The sequence below is a fragment of the Quercus lobata genome, chromosome 2 (genome assembly GCF_001633185.2).
Source record: "Quercus lobata isolate SW786 chromosome 2, ValleyOak3.0 Primary Assembly, whole genome shotgun sequence".
Classification (NCBI taxonomy): Eukaryota; Viridiplantae; Streptophyta; class Magnoliopsida; order Fagales; family Fagaceae; genus Quercus; species Quercus lobata.
Window position 1 is genome coordinate 9,185,103 of NC_044905.1, and position 15,190 is coordinate 9,200,292.

General features: G+C 36.4%; 2 protein-coding genes across 3 annotated transcripts; one reads left to right on the plus strand and one right to left on the minus strand.

Moving 5' to 3' along the window:
• The first annotated feature begins 1,075 nt into the window (after nt 1-1,075).
• Nucleotides 1,076-5,223, plus strand: LOC115974368 (ornithine carbamoyltransferase, chloroplastic). The gene is made up of 5 exons (XM_031094695.1): nt 1,076-1,417; nt 2,296-2,630; nt 2,938-3,069; nt 3,195-3,470; nt 4,736-5,223. Exons 1-5 carry the CDS (start codon nt 1,183-1,185, stop codon nt 4,916-4,918), a joined length of 1,161 nt encoding a protein of 386 aa, XP_030950555.1. The 5' UTR covers nt 1,076-1,182; the 3' UTR covers nt 4,919-5,223.
• A 148-nt stretch (nt 5,224-5,371) lies between these two features.
• Nucleotides 5,372-14,218, minus strand: LOC115974367 (auxilin-like protein 1). 2 transcript variants are annotated; one of them, XM_031094694.1, is made up of 8 exons: nt 13,703-14,218; nt 7,641-12,483; nt 7,476-7,554; nt 7,249-7,358; nt 7,095-7,160; nt 6,912-7,001; nt 6,129-6,305; nt 5,372-5,582 (listed from the first exon to the last, which is right to left on the minus strand). In XM_031094694.1, exons 1-8 carry the CDS (start codon nt 14,083-14,085, stop codon nt 5,547-5,549), a joined length of 5,784 nt encoding a protein of 1,927 aa, XP_030950554.1. In that variant the 5' UTR covers nt 14,086-14,218; the 3' UTR covers nt 5,372-5,546. The 2 variants fall into 2 exon arrangements, with proteins under 2 accessions (XP_030950554.1, XP_030950553.1); XM_031094693.1 differs by having other exon boundaries at nt 7,641-12,486.
• Between the last annotated feature and the right edge of the window lie 972 nt (nt 14,219-15,190).

Sequence of the window (15,190 nt, forward strand, 5' to 3'; positions counted from 1 at the left end):
GAGGTTTAATTAAGAATTGAGATCAGGTGCACCATGTGCAATTGCTCTCAATGGCTGAGATTTAGAGATGAAAAAAAAAAATCTTTCAATCTCAACCATTGAATTATATAGATTAAAAACATTAAAAATTAAAAAATTAAATGGTAAAAACTTTTTTTGAGAGGAGAATGCGTAAGAGATGTCTTTTTGGTTAGAAGTAATGTTATAGTACACAACATTTTTCACAATATATATATATATATATATATATTGAGAAACAAACTAGCTGCTAAACACATACACACAGTTAATTACACTCTCTCACCAAGCTCAAACACATTACTTAACCCAAAGTACCACTACATTAGTTATTTTTAGTCAACGTGTTTTTTTAAGTTTTTATGTGGGTTCATCATTGCCATTATATTAGTATATATCATTCACAAATCATTATTCATTATTATGAAGGTTGTGTTTCGTTCGACGAAAAATATTTCAAGAAAAAAAAAAATTTAAGTGTTTGGTTGCATTCCTAAAACTACCCCGAAAAATATTTCAAGTATTTGATTACATCCTTGAAAATGTTATGGAAATATATTTTCTATTATTTTCTCATATCTCAAGCATATATATAATTAAAAAAAGAAAAGAAAAATTTAGATTAAAAAAATTGTGATTGGGAATTGGCAACGATTGGCCACTGGAGGAGACTGTGGACGTTAGTAGGGGTGGTGTTTGGGCAGCAAACAGTGGGGATAGGAGGTAGAGATTCAGTCAATAAGTTTTTGGTAAAGCAAAAATATGAAAGCGTAAATCAATTTTTGTCACACTTTTAGTCTCTATTGTCATTTCTTTTTCCTTATGTCATAAAAAAAACAAGGGAGGTTTTATAGCCACACAGCTTTGCCATTTTAGTAATAAAATAAGGCAGATCAAGTGAATTTATTCCCTAAGCATTAGGTACTGTATTATTGTTTTTAGTAAATTTTTTCTTCTACTTTTACCATCCAAAAATAATAATAATAATAATAATTCTTTTTTCTCTCAAAAAGAAAAAAAAAAAAAAGGTATAAACCCTCTCTTGCTTTTTTAAAAGCCTGTTCACAACAAGAACAAACAAACACTACACTCAAAGCTCAGTTTCTCGCTCTTGCTATTGCTCTTGCTCTTTCTCTTTGCTAAGCTTCTCAGAGATAAACAACAATGTCGGCGATATTTTCTCACTGTACACCTATCACCTCAGACAAAGCCGCCTCTCTCTCCTCCTCATTTTCCGGTCACAATCTCCGGCGATCGGCCCAACTCCCTGGAAAGTTCTGCTCGACCATTTCGGTCTCTTCTCCGGCGAGCTCTCCGGCTTTACGATCAAGGATCGCTTGCCAGATTTCCTCCTCCGCCGCTGCTACTTCGCCACCTTCTTCCTCCATCAAAGTCCAAGGTCAAATGCATGTTTCTTAATCTTTCGTTGATTACGAAGCTTTTTGTTTATAGTCTATCTGTTTGGGCCGATTCAATTCGATGTAGGGTTTATGGTGTTTGCTAATATGCTATAGAGGAAAGAAGAAAAAAACTTGAATTTGGGTTTAAGAATTGGAAAATAGTTAAGAGAGATATAGAAATCTTTGTGTTCGTTGGACAATGCATGTTTATCTGTGTCTGTTATTTAGGCTCCTTGTAATGCATGTGGTGATAATTGGGGTTTCTGATTGAAATTGAACATTAATGGACCAAAATGGTTTTGAATTTATTTCATTTTTGTTAGGGTTTAAGGTTCCTTGTTTTCGTATATTGTCGTTGTCTTTGTCATTTTATTTGAGGAATAAAATGTAAAAATGTGCTTCTTAATGGTTATTGATTTTAAGGGTGTGTTTGGATAAGATGCTGCAAAACGTTATTTTGGGTTTAATATGAGCGTTTGTAAAAAAGCTACGAGAAATTGTTGTTGTGAAACGGAGTTTTGGGTTTTTAAAAATGCACTTTTATGCTCCCAAAACACCTAACCAAATGGACCTTTAGTTTCATTATTATTTTTAAAAAAAAATCCAATGTGGTGTTTGAGTTTATATGAATTTTTGGGGGGAGAAACTTATTATTGATCAGAAAGGATCTTTTCAAGACTTTTGTGGTCAGTTCGTTAAAATTTGGTTTGATATGCTTGACTTTTAAAAAAGTGTTGGTAATTGGAAAATAGTCTAGAAGTGTTAAATATCCCTTATTTCTAAGCTGAATCTCATGAGTTTGATGTAAGAGGGTGTGTAATTTTCCTTGTAAAATGTCCTCTTTTGACACAATTTATTTGGGTTCCTCGTGTTACAGCGAAATCAGGGCAGAAGGATTTTCTGCACATTAGTGATTTTGACAAGGCTACTATTTTAAAGATCTTAGACCAGGCTGCAGAAGTCAAAGCATTGCTAAAATCAGGAGACAGGACATTCCTTCCATTCAAGGGGAAAACAATGGCGATGATCTTTGCAAAGCCATCCATGAGAACCCGAGTTTCTTTTGAGACTGGGTTTTCCTTGCTAGGAGGCCATGCTATATACTTGGGACCTGATGATATTCAGATGGGTAAGCGGGAGGAAACTCGTGATGTTGCTCGTGTTTTGTGTCGCTATAATGACATTATTATGGCACGGGTCTTTGCTCATCAGGTATGCTGGTGAGTTGTGGTGGTAAATTGGTTTTTCTGGTTAATGTAATTGTTTGTAATTAATAGTACTAAAACTTGGTAATTATTGGATCTTATTAGTTTTAACTTTTTTCTTGTTATGTTTATGTTTTGGCTCTTCTCTTTTTTGGGAAGAAAGGGGGGAGGGGGGGTTGGGGGGTGTTGTCATTGGCATATATATATATATATATATATAAATTCTTTTATCATTGCAAAGTTACTTACACCATTCTTAAAGTAATTGATCTTGCACATTGTTTTACAAATGTAATTCCTTGTTCTATTTGCAGGACATTCTTGATCTAGCTAAATATGCAACTGTACCTGTTGTTAATGGCCTGACAGACTATAACCATCCCTGCCAAATAATGGCCGATGCCCTCACTATAATTGAGTATATCGGTCATTTGGAAGGAACCAAGGTCAGTCCATAGTGCTGCTAGTTTAATGTTTAAATATGGTTGTTATTTATCTTGCCACATTCTGCATACAATTTCTTGGTGTGTCTTTCCATTCTAATCTGATTTGATGAAAATGAAACATTCAGGTCGTCTATGTAGGAGATGGAAATAACATTGTACACTCTTGGTTGTTGTTGGCATCAGTTATTCCCTTCCATTTTGTTTGTGCCTGCCCTAAAGGTTTTGAACCAGATGAACAAACAGTTGAGAAGGCACGAAAGGCTGGAATCAGCAAGATTGAAATAACAAATGATCCAAAGGAAGCCGTTAGAGGAGCTGATGTTGTCTACTCAGATGTGTGGGCCAGCATGGGACAAAAGGAAGAGGCTGCCCATCGACGTCAAGTGTTTAAAGACTTTCAGGTATATGTCGTAATAATAATTTTATAAATAATTATATTAATATATAATAGTAAAAACCTTTTTTAATGCATGATTATGACGTATGAAATCGTTAACTTTTTGAAGAATATTTTTAGGTACTAATGTTTGTATTTTAAATTGAAGTTTAGTAGTTTTTCTTATACAAAAAAATAGGCATGTTTTTAAATTTCAGACGGAGACAAAATCGAGTAGATTATGTAAGACAAACAGAGAACAGAGATGTCCTTGTTGTGTATTATAATTAATAATACAAGTTGAGTGAGTTCTAGTTAAGCTCAATAGGTGTAGTCTCTTGTTGTTTAAAGATCTGGGACTCGAATCTTGCCTATACAAAAACCAATTGCTGTCTTAGCCTGACTATAAAGAGAAATCTTCATGGAGCAAATGCCATAGGTTGAAATTCTGTTGTGTTGATATTAGAGACTTTCGTCTTATAACAAGACCTAAAGTGCACCATGTAATGAGTCATAGTTGCTAAAAACATAGACATGATTTTTCCTATCAATGTTTTCTTATTAGTTACTTCAGCAGCAATATTTTTCATTCTATATGTATTGTAAAGTTGGTGATATGATGGGGTGAGGGGACTTGCCAAGCAGTAGGGATGGTGGATCAACAATGTAGAAATTTTTTTTTATTACCACTTATATTTTTGCTCAGGAGGATGCAAGTTATCTTCTCTTCACTAGTGACACCAGCTTTAGTCAATGAGCCCTAGCTCAACTAGCACCTCCTATCCTTAGAAGTTCTTGGTGGAGGGCGAGGTTGTGGATTCTAGACTCATTAGGTGTGTGTGGAACTTAACAATTCAAAAAAGAAAAAGAAAAAAACTAGTGACACAAGCCTTAAATTTGACAAGGAAATCACCCGTGCTGTTCTGAGCACAAAAACAGGAAAGAAACAAAGCTTTTCAGTTTCCATGGAAATGAACTGTTAGTTGTTTTAAGTGAGGAAACCCATATTATTTTATTCTATTCTTGTTTTGCAATATGTGCAGGTTTTCTGCTGTGAGATGATATAAATGTGTTTCACCAGCATCTTTCATCTTTTCTTGTTTGAAGCTTGAAAAATATATATGGTGATGACATCAATTTATTGAATGTGTTCAAGCATGAAATGGTGCATGTTATATTGCATTACTGGTGACATATATAGTTCCTGTACTGTGCCATGACATTGGTGTACTGCAAATTGCATCATTGGTTGAACACTAATGAGATATTTTTGCTTGATATTATTTGCAGGTGGATGAAAATCTTATGAAGTTAGCAGGCCCAAAAGCTTACTTCATGCATTGCTTACCCGCAGAAAGAGGAGTTGAGGTGACTGATGATGTTATCGAAGCTCCAAATTCCATCGTCTTCCCACAGGCTGAGAATCGCATGCATGCACAGAACGCCATAATGCTACATCTGTTTGGCTTGTAATTGCACATTAGCCCCACAAGTTGAAGTTGCTCAGTTTTCAGCTTTAGCCGTCTACTAGGATTTTGTGGGTTAAGTATGTTTTTACTGTATCTTTTTCCCAATGTAGTGCTAGAACATCACAACTCAATATATTGAGGTTTACTTTGAACTTCAATTGATGCTTATTTTGAAGGCTATTCTAGTCTGTTGCATGTTGTTGGATTTTGTGGGTTTAGTATGTTTTTACTGTATCTTTTTCCCAATGTAGTGCTAGAACATCACAGCTCAATATATTGATGTTTACTTTGAACTTCAATTGTTCCTTATTTTGAAGGCTATTCTAGTCTGTTGCATGTTGTTGGATTAAATTTTGTGAATCTCAATAACATCATTTTCCATCCTTTCTAAAATCTTCCCAACCAAGGGGACCATTTGTGGTGGGGAGGGGAGAGAATGTTGACGAAGAAAAAGAAATACAACAGGTCTGGTTTCTTTACCAAAAGACATCTCATTCTATGCTATTTCATGGGGTTACAACTTGCAGGGTTACAACTTGTGTCCAGAATTTGTACAAGTGAGGAAAAAGAACTGCCTACAACTTGTTTATGAATTGTATTACTTAGTTTAGGAGATATAATACTAAAACTATCTACCGTTCTTCCACATTGAATCTATTCCAAGCCTCCTGGATGTAATAAACCAAAAAAAGAATATAGGTTAGCGAACTTTAAAAGATTTGGTAGATTAGACAGCCAAAATAATAATAATAATAATTCAGGACTCTTAATTAAAAGCCTAAATACCAAAGCCCAGATTGTTTCTTTAAAGTTTCTATCCTAGGGTCTCTCATGATCTAGCCAAACAGTTAAAAAATGCAAACCAGAAGAGAAAAGGCAGATATCTTGAGACATTTATATCTTCTCACAGTTCACACCTCAGACTGCTGAAGCCCTTTTTTACATGACCAAGGGATTTGCAGAACAATAGAATATCAATTGCACCATCCTTAGTGAGAAGCAGCAAAAGAAATCCAGGAACTAATTACAATCAACTTTGGGGTATCACTTTAGTTTTTGACTGGCTGTTGAGTATCAGTGAATGAATGCAAATGACAACCTACACATATTGCATTGTTCCGTGCAGTTTCTTATACTTAAATTTAATGCTTATGCAAACCTAATCCAGATCTTCCACTTGATAATAATGCAAAAGATCAGCATCAGAAACACACCTTTAGAAGATCAAAAACCTTTTCACAAGTGTACTTTTGCTGAATGCTTGCACCCCTCTGCTGCAGCTTGTCAGGGTGAACAAAAAGAGTCGCTTTACGGTAAGCTTTCTTTACAGCACTAGTCGTAATAATATCTGTTAGAGGAATTGGCTGCCAACTACTATCAGGCCCAAGTATCTGCCAGTGAAAACATCTCGTTAAATCAAATACTGATTGAAATGCTTGAATTAATGCCAATGGAAGGTAGCTTGGAATTTACCGTACTCATTATCAGCGCATATAAATAATTTAGAACATAAAGAGTCAATTTTCACCATGAGATATTAAACATTTCTTTAATAGCAATATAGCAACTTTTATCTATTGCAACCAGATATGATTTGTACAAGCACAGAAGCAATTCTTTTTGTTGGTTGTGAAAGCATTTACAATGAAAATGCCAGCCTTGCGCGCCCGCCCAACCCCCCAAAAAAAATAAATAGATAAAATGCTGGTGATGTCTACACACGGGAGTGTTACCTTTGCCATTTTATCAGCATTCACCAGCAAAAAAAAAATCGCATGAGATTAGGAAAATAAAAAACAAAGAGAGATAGTATTTCAACAGAGAAAAGGATATTATATACATCAATTAGACTGGTAAAATATTAAATCAATGGCAGAGACAGTCAATAAGTCCTAAGAATCCAATTGTTATGCTATCCTATAAAAAATCAAGGTTAAGAAGTACCAGCATGGGGATACAAGTTTGTAATAAAAAGGTAGTACGGGTCTTGCACATACATATTGTAGGGTTGAAAGCAATGCCCTCAAGTTCCCTTCCTTCCCGTTCGACCACCTTTTGACATCAGAATCAAGTGCTTCTGCTAATCTCTGCCATAAAATGAGATTCAGACAGTTAGACAACACTTCAGGTCTTAGCTGTAAGCGCAAGAATTTCTTGTCCTTAATAGAAAAAATAATTACATTTCTCTCGGCTTGCTCCTTCTGTGCAAGAAGATCACGCGTATTCTTCTCTGCAAGAGCTTTTGCCTGAAGGAAACCAGAAAATGCATTAAGCAAGCATGTTACATGCTAAAATATCTGTATATTTGAATCTAAGCAAAAGCAGGAAGCATACTGCGCGTTCTACTATTCTTTGATGCCTCTCGGACCTGGCTCTACACCTCTGAACTGATTCACCATTAGATTCACCATTAGATCCATCAAATCTCTCAGTAGAGTGGGAAGCTTCATCAAGAAAATATAAATTGTTCAGAAGTGGGAAAGCAGGAATAAGTTAAATCTTCACATTAATCAATAACCGAGGCATATATCAAATGCTATTATAGGGGTGGTGGGACTCACAATATGACCCGCCACCATGACTTGAAGAATTGGGGTATCTTGAATTGCTGGTAGGACATGAGTTTTTTTGTTGTAGATCCTGCAGGAATTTCTATCAACTATTAATTTGTCATGTCACAAGTTTCATGGGAAAGGAGTGATACAAGATTTAGCAGAGAGACTCACATTGGCCGAAAAGCTCTGCCTCATTCCATTATCTCTGGAAGCACCAGAAAGTTTCTCACCAACAAACTTTTCAGCCTGGTTTCTTGCCTTGAATGCAGCCTTCTCAGACAGTGCTTTTTCTAGGGCACGCTCTCGAGCCTCTAAAGTTGCTCTCTCTACAGCAGCGCGTTCAGCTTTAAGTTTGGCTTCCATAGCAGCCTTCTCAGCTGCCGACTTTTCATTAACCTCAGCAGAAGTCTTCCCCAACTTTTCTCGGGCCTCTGCCATTACCCTTCGACGAGTTTCAGCAGCTGCTCTCTCCACAGCAGCCTTTTCTGCTCTTTCTCGGGCTTCAGCAAATGCCCTTTCACGAGCTTCACGAATGGCTCTTTCAACAGCCATCTTCTCTCTTTCTCTTTCCTTTTCCCTCTCTTTTGCTTCATCTATTTTTTTAAGGTGCTCCTTTTCCAATTCCACTTCCTTTTGCAAAGTATCATTACTTTCCTTCTCTTCCATTGTCAGGGTTGATTGATGATTCTGCTCACGTTTGTTGGTAATCTGGGTTATTTTGATCTCCTCAGTTGTTTCCTTACTTTTTCTTTCGCCTTCAATCAAGCTGGGTTGCTCAGTTTGGTTCAGTTTGTTCTTATCATCATCCCATCTATCCTCATGAGAAGAGGTAGAAATATTCACTTCTTCTTCCTGATCTGCAGAAAATTCAACTTCCTTGACATTCTCATAAATTTCCCCCAGTTCAGGATCCATTTCTTCAATGTTCTTTCCCAGATTGCAGACTATTTTTTGTTCTTCCGCATTTTGGTCAAGTTGTTTTTGCCCAAAGCTCATGTCAGTTTTAACAAAATCTACCCCATTCAAGTAAAAAACAATGGTCTTTATTGTATCTTCCATTTGCTGCTTCATCTCAGAGTGTATAAAGGCATCTTGAGGAAAACCATCTGTTTCAAGTATCTCCTTATCCTCAATGTCATTTTCTTCTTTAACTACTTCTGTCTCTTTTCCATTCTCTTTGTGTTCAAAGGAAGCTGTATTTACTTCTACTGTACTCCTGTTCTCTTCATGTACAGGTACCTCTGGATTTAATTCCACATCTTTCTTGTTTTCAATATGTCTGCTTGCTTCCTGATTTTTGCTTAGGTTCTCTCTTTCATCCTGCTTACATCCCTCAGCATTTTTCTCATAATGAAGAGCTTGTTCGGCCTCTTTCACCACCCTTTCATCTTTGACTGCCTGTTCATTTTCTATATGTCTGCTCACTTCCTGATCTTTGCTTTTGTTCTCGCTTTCATCCTGCTCGCACCCACCATCAGTCGCCTCAAGACTTTTCTCCTGATGAAGAGCTAGTTCGGCCTCTTTCACGACCTTTTCATCTTTAACTGTCTGTCTTCCATTCTCCTCCTGTTTAATGAAAGCCTTATTTACTTCAATTGTACTCCCATTTTCTTCTTGTGCTGGTACCTCTAAAATTAATTCCACATCTCCATCATTTTCTATATGCCTACTGGCTTCCTGACTTTTGCTTAGGTTTTCACTTCCATCCTGCTTACATTTATTATCAGTTGCCTCAAGATTGATCTCCTCATAATTAAGAGTTTCTTGGGCCACTTTCAATCTCTTCTCTTCTATCCATTTGTAAATCTCATTTTGTCTCTCCACTTTTTCTTCAATCTGATCAGTATCACCTTTAAATAACTCCTCATTTTCTCCAGCTTCTTGAAGCTTCTCGTTCCCTTCCAACTCATTAGTATCTTGAAGACTATTCCTAGTTTCTTCTTCATTGGGGAAGTCATTAAATCTTATCTTAGTTATTGACTGTTCATGAATTTTTTCTATACACTTTTCAGTTTCTTCCTCCCTGAGGGCATCTTTCTGCTTCTTGCCAATTTCCAGTTTGCAAGCCTCCTCAGTGTCTTCTCGCTTGTGGGCATCCTCTGGTTCCTTCTCAATGTCTTCCTCCTCAAAAGCCTCTTTTGCATTTTTTTCAGTTTTTATATACTCCTGAGACTCTATTTGCCTCTTCATGTTTTCATTATCCTCAAACTCTTGGGCCTCGATGTTTTCCTTCTCAATGTCTTCCTCCTCACAAACCAGTTTTCCTTTCTTTTCATTTCCTAACAACTCCTGAGCCTCAATTTGCCACTTCATGATTTCATTTTCCTCATACTTTTGGGTCTCAATGTTTTTCACAAAATTTATTGGTTCCTGAAGATGTCCTGGTTTTTCTTCAAAAGTTTCCTGTTCATGGCATGCTTTTACTTTCTTCACATTTTCTACCCACTCTTGAGCCTCTGTCTGCCTCTTCATGTTTTCATTTTCCTCAAACTCTTGGGTCTCAATATTTTCCACAAAATTCATTGGTTCTTGAAAATCTGTAAGTGTCTCTTCAAAAATTTCCTGTTCATGGGATGCTTCTACTTTCTTCACATTTTGTACCCACTCTTGACCCTCTATCTGCCTCTTCACGTTTTCATTTTTCTCAAGCTCTTGGCTCTCAATAGTTTCCACATAATTCATTGGTTCGTGAAAATAAGTTAGTGTCTCTTCCCATTTTTCCTGCTCATGAGATACTTCAACTTTCTTCTCAGATTTATTTTGCTCCTGTACTACTCTTAATCTCTTCTCATTTTCTTCCAGATCAAAAACCTGTTGAACTGATTTTAATTCGCCTACATGTTCTATCCTCTCTTGCTTACAAGCCTCCTCAAATGTATTTGCTCTCTGGCTACATTCTTCTGGCTTCTCAAAGCAGTCTTTCTTTGTCTTATCTGCCTGCTCAAACTCCAACATTGTTTCTTTGTGTTTAACTACCGTCTCAAATTCATAAAACTGTTCTTCTGCATCCCAAACTTCTGCTGCTTCCTGCATATGATCTGCTTGAGTTGGTTTCAATTCCCTCTCACAAGTTTCTCCTACAGCTGCTTCAGTGCCAAAAGCTTTTTCCCTGACTCTGAAGTCTGGAGTTACATGACCTGCTCTCTCCATGTTTTGCTTTCTCATATCAGCAGAATCTTGCACTGGAGCATCCTCTTTTTCATATAAATCCTTCTTTTTAGATCGGTTTGCCTTGTCTGCAATTTTGCCCTCCCTTCTCTGCTCAGCTTTCAGACCATCATTAGAGCTCAGTTTCACATGACTTTGAAAGCCTTCCTTCTTTCTTGCCATTGATTCTTTTGCAATCTTCATTCTTGCTTGAGCCTCCTCTATTGCCTTTTTCAAAGCAGCCACAGATGCAGCAGCAACTGAATTTACATCTACTTCCTCATCAAAGCATGGTGGTGAAGAAATATGTCCAGCACTTTCAAAGTCAGTTCTGGAAAAACCAGACTTAGAAGCCATTGGTCTCTTAGAAGCACCCTTGCTATCACATGAGTCAGGCAGTGTGCTTGAAGATGGGGAGACTTTCGAAGAATGTGCTCCATGGCCATATTCATATGCACTAAACAACATATCGGTTGAATTGAACCTACTCCGATTAGAGTTATTTTGAAGTGCAGCACCACCTCTGGACCTCTGTTTGCTAGCACCACTAGCAGGAAGATCTGTCACAGCTTTTGTGGAATGAATGCCTTCAGTTGTTATCCTGTCACTGAAATTTTTGTTAAGAAACACATCATTTACCGCAGAGGTTACTGGCTTATTGCTGTCATTCATCTGCAAGGGGCTTCTTTCATCAATTAAACGTGGATCACATGAGTTAGGCAGTGGGCCTGAAAATGGTGAAACTTTCAAAGAATGTGCTCCATGAACATGTTCATTTACACCAAACAACATATCAATTGAATTGGACCTGCGCTGATCAGACTTATTTTGAAGTGCAGCACCACCTCTGGACTTCTGTTTGCTACCACCACTAGCAGGAAGATCTGTCACAACTTTTGTGAAATGAATGCCTTCAGTTATCCTGTCACTGAAATTTTTGTTAAGATGCACATCATTTTCAGCAGAGGTTACTGCCTTATCGCTGTCATTCATCTGCAAGGGACTGCTTTCATCAATTAAACGTGTATCACATGAGTTAGGCAGTGGGCCTGAAAATTTTGAAACTTTTTTCAAAGAATGTGCTCCATGGCCGTATTCATTTGCACCAAACAACATATCAATTGAATTGGACCTAAGCTGATCAGAGTCATTTTGAAGTGCAACACCACCTCTGGCCTTTTGTTTGCTAGCACCACTAGCAGGAAGATCTGTTACAACTTTTGTGGAATGAATGCCTTCAGTTATCTTATCACTGAAATTTTTGTTAAGATACACATCATTTACGGCAGAGGTTGCTGGTTTATTGCTGTCAGTCTTCTGCAAGGGAGTGCTTTCATCAATCAAACGCATATCACAAAAGTTAGGCAGTGGGCCTGAAAATCGTGAAACTTTCACAGAATGTGCTCCTTGGTGATATTCATGCATATCAATTGAATTGGACCTACGCCGATCAGACTTATTTTGAAGTGCAACACCACCTCTAGATTTCTGTTTGCCAGCACCACTAGCAGGAAGATCTGTCACAACTTTTCTGGAATGCATGCCCTCAGTTATCCCATCACTGACTTTTTTGTTAAGATACACATCATTTACTGCAGAGGTCACTGGCTTATTTCCGTCAGCCATTTGCAAAGGAGTGCTTTCTTCAATTAAACGTGTATAAACAGGAACAGCATGAAGCTGAGCTATGTGGGTTGTTACATTTGTCCCGTTTTTGCCTCCTTGATTGACTTTATTGTATGACATGTTGTACTTCTTCACACTATCAAATGACTGATAAGATGCCTCATGGGAATTCATCTGATTCCTTTCTCGACAATCCAAATGATCCTCCACTTTCGAAGGTGGTCCTCTATCAGCTGGAGTCCTCCTACATAATAACAAATAGAAATAACAACATATGGTCAATTCTCTACCTATACAAGTGGACCAATTCTGAAGAAAACTAGTTCATCCATCTCAATGTCATTGCAGACATGAAGAAATAAGAAAATGCAAAACATAGTAAGGGAAAAGAAAATGAGGTAGAATACTCTACTAAACGGTGCACTATAAGATATTTGTGAAAATTTATGATAAACATCTAACAATACAAGCTTATAAGAATCAAATCTATGTCAATTTCTTCAAGTTAGAAACAAAGGACCACATCAAACAAAAAATCCAGCATAGAAAATAATTTTTTTTTTTTTTTAAATCAAAAGAGTGACACTCCGAGAATGACAGATAACAATTCTCCTACGCATCCATTAATATTTCAAAGCAGAATTGCTGTCATAGTATGTGTTGGTTCCAAAAGTAAACATATGCCCCAGAATGAAAGTGTTTTCTTCTTTCAGATTCTTCATAAAAAATAACAAGTTAACAAATAATAAACTCTCTCTCTCTCTCTCTCTCCCCCCCCCCCTTTTGTGTTCCCTTCCCGATTCATATTCTGTGAATAAATCATAGAATATGAAATTGACAAACTATTCCGAAACTTTCTTGAAATTGCATCAACAAAACAAGAACACGGTTCGGGTTATCCTCACTCTTTCACAAACTATTCCGAAAATTCTTGAAATTTACATCAACAAAACAAGAACACGATTCGGATTATCCCCACTCTTTCACAAACTATTCCTAAACTTCTTGAAATTGCATTAACTGAATAAATAGTTTCTAAAACGCAAATATCAAAACGAAGCGAAAATCCAACTTCGTTGTAACTCAAATCCCCATTTTGCAAATACATAACTCAAAAACCCATTTAAAGAAATAACACACAAGAAAATTTTATATGAAGAAAAAAAAAAAAAAAAAACTTTTTTTAACTAACATCAATTGGACCAAACGGACAAATGTAACACGTTTTCACTACTGAGTTCCAACTTTACAAAACTTATTTCCCCCAAAACTTTCTTTTCCAATAATTTCTCAGAAACCAAACAGAGCTTACAAGCTCAAAAAAAAAAAAAAAAAAAAGCACAGTATCTGTTCCCAAAAACGAGAACATAGCTGTGAATGCACAATATTCGCCATTTTCAAGTGAAATACAAAGATAAAGAGAACAAATATGTGATCTAAAGCAAAGATTTTGAGCTTACCGCGTTTTCTGAGAAGAGCTATTCTTCTTCTTCTTCTTTGGCTCAGAGATGAGTTCCTCGAACGATACAGCATAATCGAACTCTTCAAAGCCACCGAAAACGTTTGAGTAATCGAGTTTCGAGCTCCGAGCAGCATCAGCATCAGCATCATCAGCCGAAACGTTTCTTTCATTCAGCGCTGGGATATCAAGAATCGGAATCGAGCAGGCTCGAGAAGCTTCGCCGAATATCTCGCTGTAGTCTTGAATCCGAGACGAGATGTTCGGAGCCCCGAACTTCGACGAAGGTGCGGAGAAAACGCCGTCGTATATGGATTTTGAGCTGAAGCTATGGCCGCTGGAGAGTTTCTTGGAGATAGTAGCAGAGGACGCTTGGTACTCCATTGTTAGCGAGCGTTTAGGGTTTGTTCATGCGTTTCGTTTCGTTTCGTTTCGTTCCTCTTCTTGGTCTTGTTCTTCTTCTTCTCTCTGTGTGCTTTCTCTGCTGAAAGCAGAGTCAGACACGGAGAAGAAGAAAGAAGACCGAGAAAATGTCAGAGCTAAAATGAAAACCGAGAGGGGAGATTTTGCCGAGAAATTGAGGGTTAAAAAAATTGCGGTTTTAACCGTCACGTGTAAAACTAAGCAAAAAATTACCCTTGGTTTGAGTTAATGCCATTATACTATTCAATTTTATTTTTTTCAAAAAAATCAATTTTGTCTCAAAGTACAAATATCACTTAATAATGTTCGATAATTTCTTTATATATATATATATAATTTTCTTTTCATTTCTAACCATCTACACACTCCTTATTTGGTTTAAGGGGTTTTATATTACTCTCAACATCTAAATTACAAGAAATATGATGTTTGGTAATTTAAATATTTGAAAATGTAACTATTTATATGTTTGGTTTTATTAGAATTCTAATAAGAATCATGAGAGTATGAGATGCTTATATTTGATTTATGTTTTAAAATTTTTAAGATTTATTTCTTTTTTCAAAATCTCTTTTAATTCATGTTAAGTCCTTTTTTTAATCTTCCTTAAATTAAATTATAAAAAAGAAAACATAAAACATAAATTATTAAAATTATTGTACAACATTAAATGCCAAGTATAATCCAAAAAATTATTTAAATTGTCAATTTATAATAATAATTATTGTTATTTAATTTTGTTTCTATTGATTAAATGGTAAAAGGAAATGGGTAAAATTTTAGTTTATAAAAAAAAGTACTTTTTTTTTTTTTTTAAATCCACATTTCTACCCAAAAAAAAAAAGTTGAGTGGGAATCTAATTTTTTGCAAGAATCCTAAAATGGGGGCTCAAGTATGTAATCATTGCCCCCATGCTTCAAGATACATTGCTGCTTGAGTTTTTTGGTAACGTTTGGATATGATCAGCACACAAAGAGACGTACTACTACTAAATTACCTCTGATACTTGATTCAAAATAATAGGTTTTTTCAAAAAAAAAAAAATTACCGTTGTACCACACTCGC

Bases quoted from the DNA above. Each gene is read 5' to 3' on its own strand.
- LOC115974368 (XM_031094695.1), top strand. From the start codon at position 1,183: ATGTCGGCGATATTTTCTCACTGTACACCTATCACCTCAGACAAAGCC. The intron at 3,070-3,194 runs GTCAGTCCATAG...TGAAACATTCAG, and splicing joins GTCATTTGGAAGGAACCAAG to GTCGTCTATGTAGGAGATGG. The intron at 3,471-4,735 runs GTATATGTCGTA...TATTATTTGCAG, and splicing joins AAGTGTTTAAAGACTTTCAG to GTGGATGAAAATCTTATGAA.
- LOC115974367 (XM_031094693.1), bottom strand. From the start codon at position 14,085: ATGGAGTACCAAGCGTCCTCTGCTACTATCTCCAAGAAACTCTCCAGC. The intron at 7,555-7,640 runs GTGAGTCTCTCT...AAATTCCTGCAG, and splicing joins GGCAGAGCTTTTCGGCCAAT to GATCTACAACAAAAAAACTC. The intron at 7,359-7,475 runs GTGAGTCCCACC...TTCTTGATGAAG, and splicing joins TCATGGTGGCGGGTCATATT to CTTCCCACTCTACTGAGAGA.